At 43.7% G+C, this 8,925-nt stretch overlaps 1 protein-coding gene across 1 annotated transcript; it reads left to right on the top strand.

The window, feature by feature from the left end:
* Positions 1,727 to 2,521, top strand: LOC109844252 (17.3 kDa class I heat shock protein-like). The gene has a single exon (XM_020413223.1). The coding sequence runs from the start codon at positions 1,796 to 1,798 to the stop codon at positions 2,297 to 2,299; it is 504 nt and encodes a 167-aa protein (XP_020268812.1). The 5' UTR covers positions 1,727 to 1,795; the 3' UTR covers positions 2,300 to 2,521.

Below are 8,925 nucleotides of genomic sequence, written 5' to 3'. Positions count from 1 at the left end.
TATTTTTGCCCGCTGACTGTTGAGGAAATATAATTTTCATAAAAAATCTTTTTAAATTCATTCCATGATATCTTATATGCATTTTCTCTCAACGTCCTAACTTGTATTTACCGCCATCCATAAGCATAGTCTTTTAGCATGTAGACTTTCATCTTCAAGACATTTCATGTATATGAAGACTTTTTTTCATTTTAGTGATTTAATGTTCAGTAATCATCGGATCAGTAGTTCCCTCAAAACTGGGTGGAGACAACTTCTTGAATTCAGCCATGCCGCTTCTTAATTTTAATTGTTCACTATTCTGGCCATTCATCTGGTTAAGATCAATTTGATCTTGCTGTCTAGTGACTAGAGATGTCACTGTTTGCAGTACTTTCATTAGTGTCTTGCTGTCTACTTGGCTTCTTGAGGTTGATGCACGATTAACTCTAGATTTCATCATCTCACTTATTGTTTGTTGAGATCATTATCTCTATGAGGAGGGTTTGGTCATTACCTATAGTCATATCTCCCTATAAATAATAAAATGTTTGGGTCAACAAGAGACAATTTGTAAGCCAATCACGTATACGTAAGTCAAGTAATTATGAATTCAATCATCGTTCAGCAATGTAACATAAGTCAGTACTTATAAATCAAAAGTATATTATTGACATTTAACTTTTAGTTCATAAATATAGATGAGTATATGGATTTACATATATGCATGCGTTTCTACCAAAAAATGGCCAATATATACCAAAAGTGTAACTAAGAAAACTCGTATATTGCTTTACAAAATTGTCTCACTGATTAAACTTTAATCCATTGTAAAAAAGGAGCTGCCTGTGGGTGACTCCTAGGGGTGCCAAACCGTATCCGTATCCGAGGAAATATCCGTAACCGTATCCGTTAGGATACAAATATGGTTACTCAAATCTATTACCGATAGGATATGGTTGCGGATATGGTTTTGTAGTGAAATATCTGTATCCGTATCCGAAAAAATCCGAATACATATTGGTAATACTCTTACGATAGTTTCGATTCTTAGATTATGGATTTGTGGTTAATTTTGATGATCAAGATGTCTAATCTTAGCTTTTCAATCATAATGAACATATTAACGAACTCTTTTTGTATCACATGACTATATTTTTCTGAATACTATCTAGTTTTCTCATATCCTTTTTTGTATCCGCATGCATATCCGTTTATATATCCGCATCTATATCCGTAACCATATCCGATTTTGGCGGATATGGATATGAATTTTTCTTACCGACGTATATCCGTATCCGTATCCGTATCCGAGATGGGTAAGCGGATATGGATATGGTAAGTGCCATATCCGAGCCGTATCCGCTCCGTTAACACCCTTAGTGACTCCTCATGGTTGTCAGAATATGTTCCGAAATAAAATAATCAAAATTAAAAAAAATAAAATTATAGAAAATGTAACGAATAGGGAAGATTTAGCTTTACAGGAAAGATATGCATACAAAACCGAATTAAATGGCCTGTTACCTGATATAAGCCCATCGGGCACAACTCTTGTTTTTTTTTTTTTAATCGTTCGAGAGAGTACTCACTTGAACTATATCGCGTTTTGTCCAGAGACATCTCGAGCACTTTCAGGGCCCCTCGAAACATCTGGCGCATACCGCAGTATTTCGAGACCCTTCCGTCTGAACCTGTATAAATTCGCCCACCCCTCCACCTCTTCGTCGCATCGCGAAAACCATTGATCAGACTGTGATTTGCGAACAAAGAGCTCGTCGCCGGCTTAGTTGTAAGGCAGTCCTTTTGAAGAGAAATGGCTCTGATTCCTCGATTCTTCGGTCAGAGGAGCGACGTCTTCGACCCCTTCCCCCTCGACGTCTGGGATCCTTTCCAGGGTTGGCCTTTAGACTCTTTTCGCTCCCTTGCTGATTGGTCTGGTGCCAGCAGCGCTCTCGGCGAGACCTCCGCCTTCGCCAACACCCGCATCGACTGGAGAGAGACCCCCGAGGCCCACGTCTTCAAGGCCGATCTCCCGGGGATAAGGAAGGAAGAGGTGAAGGTTGAGGTGGAGGAAGGAAGAGTGCTTCAGATCAGCGGAGAGCGGAGCAAGGAGCAGGAGGAGAAGAATGACACGTGGCACAGGGTCGAGAGGAGCAGCGGCAAGTTCCTGAGGAGGTTCAGGCTGCCGGAGAACGCGAAGATGGATCAGGTGAAGGCGACGATGGAGAACGGCGTGCTCACCGTGACCGTGCCCAAGGAGGAAGTCAAGAAGCCCGAGGTGAAGGCCATTGAAATCTCTGGTCAGAAAGAGGAGTAGATTCCTTGCTTGGTTGTGTTTCCGAGTTTTCGGTTAAGTTCTTCTGCTGAAGCGTTGGTCTGAGGCTTATGCTAGCACCCGTGTTTGTGTCTGTGTGAGTTGATGGTGTCTCTTGTTTGTGTCTGTGTAAGTTGATGGTATCTCTGGTGCGGTGTATGTCTATGGTGGGAGTATGAATAAAGTGTCTTTTAAGTTTTTGCTGCTTCGTTGGGTCGCATTGGTAGTCGTTTTGTGTTGCATATCGACTAATTTCGCATTACTCTGCTCACATGTTTAGGAGTCTGGTCTGTTGTCTTTAATTATTTATATTTAAGAAGTGTGCCGGGGGCGTTACCCTGATTTCATGGGTCGATGGACGCCCGCGGATGAGAGGGGGAAAAGAAAGAAAAGAGGAAGGGAAGGGAGGCTTAGAGCTTGCCGGTGGTACATGAAGCTGGAGAGATGAGAGAAGAAAGTCTGAAAAATTGAAATCGATGTAAAATATGTGAGTTTGTTAATCAGTCCGAATTGTTAGTTTGAATCCAAGTTATTAGATAGAGTTCTAGTTATAGTAGAATACTAGTTAGTGGATAGTTTTTCTAGTTATTGGATAAAGATTAGAGTTGTAATCTTATCCCTATGTCCTTATATATATGTAAACAATTTTGATGAGTTAAGTAGAACGAAAATAAAATTTATAGAAGTCCCTGCTCCATCCGGTTTTGTGTTCATCAACAAAACAGAGACTAAGAAAATTCCTGCAGAAAGGTCCCCTGTGTTTGGTGTTCGGTCTCTCCAAAAATCAGTCAAGGAAGCTTTGGTTACAGGTTTTTCTAACTCTGTTTTCAGGTTTGTATAAAAGCTTACAGGTTGTGTACTTGGGCCGATTCTATTCTCAAAGCCAACAAGTGGTATCAGAGCCGTGTCTGCCTAAGATTCAACCAAGATCTGAAGAGATGACGAGTTCGGAGAAGATGACGACCAAGGTGGGTTCTCTTACTCTTCAATACCCGACGCTATCGAGGGACAACTATGCTTCGTGGGCAATCAAGATGAAAGTCTACATGAAGGCTCAAGACGTGTGGGATGCCATTGAGCCCGCGGCAGGTGTGTCCGTGGAACACAGGAAGGATCAGATGGCGTTGGCGGCCATCTACCAGGGGATTCCTGAAGAGACTTTGATGGTGATCGCAGAGAAGCAGACGGCAAAAGAGGCATGGGAGACGTTGAAAACAATGCATCTAGGAGCGGATCGTGTAAGGAACGCGAAGGTACAGACCTTGAAGTCCGAGTTCGAACTTCTCCGGATGAAGGAGAATGATAACGTCGACGATTTTTCGACGAAGTTGACAGGAGTCGTTAACAAGATTCGGGCTTTAGGCGGCGAGATGGAGGAGAACTACGTCGTCAGAAAGCTACTTCGGGCGGTACCGGAGAGATTCCTTACTATCGTCTCCACGATTGAACAGTTTGGGGACATCGACAACATGACACTCGAGGAGGCGATCGGGTGTCTCAAAGCCCACGAGGAGAGGGCACGTGTTTTTCGAAACAACGTCGACGATCACCTATTGTTGACGCATGCGGAGTGGCAAGCAAGGGGCAAGAAGAACGGCGGAGGCTTCCTCTCAACACCTACAACCAATGATGGCAGCGGTCGAGGACGAGGTCGCGGGGCCGGTCGTGGGCGTGGCCGTGGCCAAAGAGGCCGAGGCGGACAAGCGGCGGTCGAGACAAATCAAACATCAAATGCTTCAATTGCGGAGTATATGGGCACTTTCAGTCGGAGTGTCACAAGCAACGCCGCAATCACGAACAGGAGGCTAATCTCACCCGAGTGTACGACGAGGAGCCTACCTTGATGATGACTATGTTAGAGGAATCGCCAAATGTCATTTTGCTTAATGAGGAGAAGGTGGTGCCGGATTTACTTACAGCGGGGGAGGCACATGTTGACAACGACACTTGGTACCTAGACAATGGAGCTAGCAATCACATGACCGGCCACCGAGGCAAGTTCAAGGAGCTCGACGAGAACATTACAGGAACCCCACCGAGGCAAGTTCAAGGAGCTCGACGAGAACATTACAGGAACCGTCAAGTTTGGTGATGGATCCGCCGTAGAGATCAAGGGGAAAGGTTCTATCCTCTTTCAGTGCAACAACGGCGATCAAAGGCTACTACCTGAGGAAAGGTTCTATCCTCTTTCAGTGCAACAACGGCGATCAAAGGCTACTACCTGAGGTATATTATATTCCGAGCTTGAAATCGAACATTATTAGCCTTGGTCAGATGACTGAAGATGGGAGTAAGGTTGTTATTGCTGACGAGTTCCTGAGGGTGTTTGATAGGAACGGTGCTCTCTTAATGAGGGTGACACGTTCAACTAACCGATTGTACATGATAGAGTTAAAGACTTGCAAGCCGGCGTGTTTGATGGCGAACATTAACGATCCAGCTTGGTTATGGCATGCTCGCCTTGGGCATGTCAATTTCTTCGCCCTCAAGATGATGACTGATAAGAGGATGGCTTCCGGGTTGCCGAAGATCTTGCACCCGAATCAACTATGCGAAGGATGCCTTGTCGCCAAGCAAGCAAGACTGACGTTCCCTTCGCAAGCAAATTTTAGAGCTCAGAAGCCACTGGAGTTGTTACACGCTGATCTCTGTGGCCCTATCACCCCATCTACACTAGCTGGTAACAAATACTTCCTTATTATAGTTGATGATTTCAGCCGATGGATGTGGGTATACATGTTGAAGGCCAAGAGTCAAGCTTGTGAAACCTTCAAGAAGTTCAAAACAGAGGTTGAGAACGCATGTGACCATAAGGTGAAGACATTGAGGACGGATCGTGGTGGTGAGTTTTTGTCAAAGGAGTTCACCAAGCTATGTGAAGACTACGGCATCAAGCGTCATCTCACTGCACCATACACCCCGCAGCAAAACGGTGTAGTGGAGAGGCGTAATCGCACGGTGATGGACATGGCGAGAAGTTTACTTAAAAGCATGCATATGCCTGGAACAATGTGGGGTGAAGCGGTTAGGCACACGGTGTACATACTCAACCGACTACCAACCAAGGCATTGCACGACCACACACCTTACGAAGCTTGGTTTGGTAAGAAACCCCACCTAGAACACTTGAGAGTTTTCGGATGTGTGGCGCATGTAAAAATTGCAGGTCCTTCACACAAGAAACTCGACGACCGGAGCACGCCAATGGTGTATATTGGGGTAGAGGAAGGAAGCAAAGCGCATCGCCTTTATGACTCTCAACATGGCAAAATACGTGTCAGCAGGGATGTCGTGTTCGAGGAAGGAAAAGAATGGAAATGGAGCGCAGACGGAGATGTAGAACCATCCAGCTGGGTGGAATTCGCAGCGGAAGAGGAATCAGCAACAGCCGGCACAGCAGCTGGCACATTTGTTTGGTTCAGACTGCCAGCAGCTGGCCAGAACAGCCCACAGATGGTTCCTGGTCCAAGAACAGCAGCTGCAGCAGATCCTGCTGCATTGGAGATGACCGGAGCACAATCTGGACAGCCGGTAGAGCGTACAAGGCAGCCAGCAGCAGGCCGAACCAGTCCGCATACACCCGCTAGTGCAGCAGGCCGAACCAGTCCGCAACCTCCTGCTGCAGCAAACCCCACTGTCTTGGACACGTTCGGACCCCCTGAAGCTGCAGTGATGACTCCTGTACGCTAGCGATCTCTAGCGGACATCTATGCAGAGACGGAGGTGATTGATCTCCCTGCAGAAGAATTACTCCTGATTTCTGAAGAACCTGTAAGCTACATTGAGGCTGCAACAGATCAAGAATGACGGACAGCCATGGAGAAGGAATTGGAGGCCATCGAGAAGAATAAGACTTGGGTACTCACGGAGTTACCGCGGGGTTCCAAACCCATTGGTCTCAAATGGGTGTACAAGCTGAAGAAGGACAATGAAGGCAATATTCTCAAGCACAAAGCAAGACTTGTAGCAAAAGGGTACGTCCAGCAGCAAGGCGTGGACTTCGAAGAGGTGTTTGCACCTGTGGCGAGGCTTGATACCATCAGAATAATCCTCGCTATATCAGCACAGAACGGGTGGGAGGTGCACCATTTGGATGTGAAGTCGGCATTCCTAAATGGTGATCTCCAGGAAGAAGTGTATGTGGTTCAACCTGAAGGGTTCGTTGTGAAGAATCAAGAGCACAAGGTCTACAAACTTTCAAAGGCACTCTACGGTCTACGCCAAGCACCTCGGGCATGGAACACGTGCCTCGATAAGTGCATGAAGGGCATCGGATCTGCAAGATGTACTCAGGAGCAGGCGGTATACACCAGGAGTAACAGAGGGGATACACTCATTGTTGGCGTGTACGTGGATGACTTGATCGTTACGGGCTCGAGAGCGGATGAGATAAAGTTTTTCTGGCGTGTACGTGGATGACTTGATCGTTACGGGCTCGAGAGCGGATGAGATAAAGTTTTTCAAGCAACAAATGATGAAGGAGTTCGAGATGAGTGGCCTTGGATTGCTTTCCTATTATCTTGGTATCGAGGTGGATCAGCGAGATGATTGTATTGCACTAAGGCAGGCGGCCTATGCGAAGAAAGTTTTTGGTCAGTTCGGCATGAGGGAATGCAACCCGACACAATATCCCATGGAAGCAAAGCTAAAGCTTGGAAAGGATTCTGAAGGAACATCGGTGGACGTGACGGAGTATAGACGCATTATCGGATGCTTAAGGTATCTAACTCACACCCGGCCCGATATCACATATGCCGTGGGGATTGTGAGTAGGTACATGGAGCACCCTACAGTTTTGCATAGACAGGTTGTCAAGCATATTTTGAGGTACGTGAAGGGTACTATGTCCTACGGATTGGTGTACAAACGAGGTCGAGGCAATGAAGAGTTGGTGGGATTCACTGACAGTGATCTTGCGGGAGATGTTGATGACAAACGCAGCACAAGCGGCATGGCATTTTATCTAGGTGATAGCTTGGTCACTTGGACATCACAGAAACAGAAGACGGTGGCATTATCATCCTGCGAGGCAGAATTTATGGCGGCAACTGCAGCAGCGTGCCAAGGCTTGTGGCTGAGGAGTTTAATCAGCGAGGTGATTGGGAGTGAGCCCAAGCCGGTTACACTCTTCGTCGACAACAAGTCCGCAATTGCCTTGATGAAGAATCCAGTTTTCCATGGGAGAAGCAAGCATATTGACACACGTTTTCACTTCATTCGAGAGTGTGTTGAGCGAGGACAGATTAAAGTGGAGTTCGTAAGCACGAGCGAGCAGCGATCAGATATTCTCACGAAGGCACTAGCAAAGGTGAAGTTCATCGAGATGCGGGAGCTGCTAGGAGTAAGGGACTTGGAGTCTCGTCCAGATTAAGGGGGAGAATGTGAGTTTGTTAATCAGTCCGAATTGTTAGTTTGAATCCAAGTTATTAGATAGAGTTCTAGTTATAGTAGAATACTAGTTAGTGGATAGTTTTTCTAGTTATTGGATAAAGATTAGAGTTGTAATCTTATCCCTATGTCCTTATATATATGTAAACAATTTTGATGAGTTAAGTAGAACGAAAATAAAATTTATAGAAGTCCCTGCTCCATCCGGTTTTGTGTTCATCAACAAAACAGAGACTAAGAAAATTCCTGCAGACAGGTCCCCTGTGTTTGGTGTTCGGTCTCTCCAAAAATCAGTCAAGGAAGCTTTGGTTACAGGTTTTTCTAACTCTGTTTTCAGGTTTGTATAAAAGCTTACAGGTTGTGTACTTGGGCCGATTCTATTCTCAAAGCCAACAAAATAGTATAAAGAGACCGACATATTAGGGGGAAAAAATGCCATGATTTTACTTGAATGATGAATGTCTATTGATATGTCGGTCTCTTTATACTATTTTGTTGGCTTTGAGAATAGAATCGGCCCAAGTACACAACCTGTAAGCTTTTATACAAACCTGAAAACAGAGTAATAATAATTTCAAAGTAATAATAAAAGATTCAAAAATAAAAATTAAGAAATATTTAAAAATAAAAACATGGAAATTTAAATTAATTTGGTAATTTAAATTTTAAAAATTTATTATAATTTAATCTCTAAAACAATATGAAATTTGGTAACATAAATTTGGTAATATGAAATTTATTGAAATTTTGGTCAATAAAAATTTTTATTTCAGTTATATTTAAAAAGTCAAAATTTTAAATTAATATCAAAAATTTTAAAAATAAAAATTTGTGAATAAACTAATTTTAAAGTTATATTTAAAAATTAAAACACGAAAATTTCAAATTAATTTGACAACATTAACTTGGTAATTTAATTTTTTTTTCAAATTTTGGTATTATTTAATTTCAAAAATAGTATTAGATTTGTTATAAAAAATAATTTTTTAGAAATATTTAAAAATATAGGGAAAATTGCTTGAAGGAACCAAAATAAATTGGCTCATGCATCCTCACCCTCAGTCCAATAACCATAACCATAAACCCCTAAAAGTGAAAAAAAATGCAACTAAGCCCCAAACCCACTGCCCAAGAAAAATATTCCTAAATTACCCTTCTTCCCAAATAGTTCATCTTCCTCCTCCTCTATCCTCATCTGCACCTTCTCCTCCTCTACTCCTCCCCCCTCCTCTTCCACCTCC

Source organism: Asparagus officinalis, chromosome 1, assembly GCF_001876935.1.
Source record: "Asparagus officinalis chromosome 1, Aspof.V1, whole genome shotgun sequence".
Taxonomy (NCBI): Eukaryota; Viridiplantae; Streptophyta; class Magnoliopsida; order Asparagales; family Asparagaceae; genus Asparagus; species Asparagus officinalis.
Note: the sequence above shows the minus strand (reverse complement) of the source record. Positions and strands in the feature narration are given on the sequence as shown.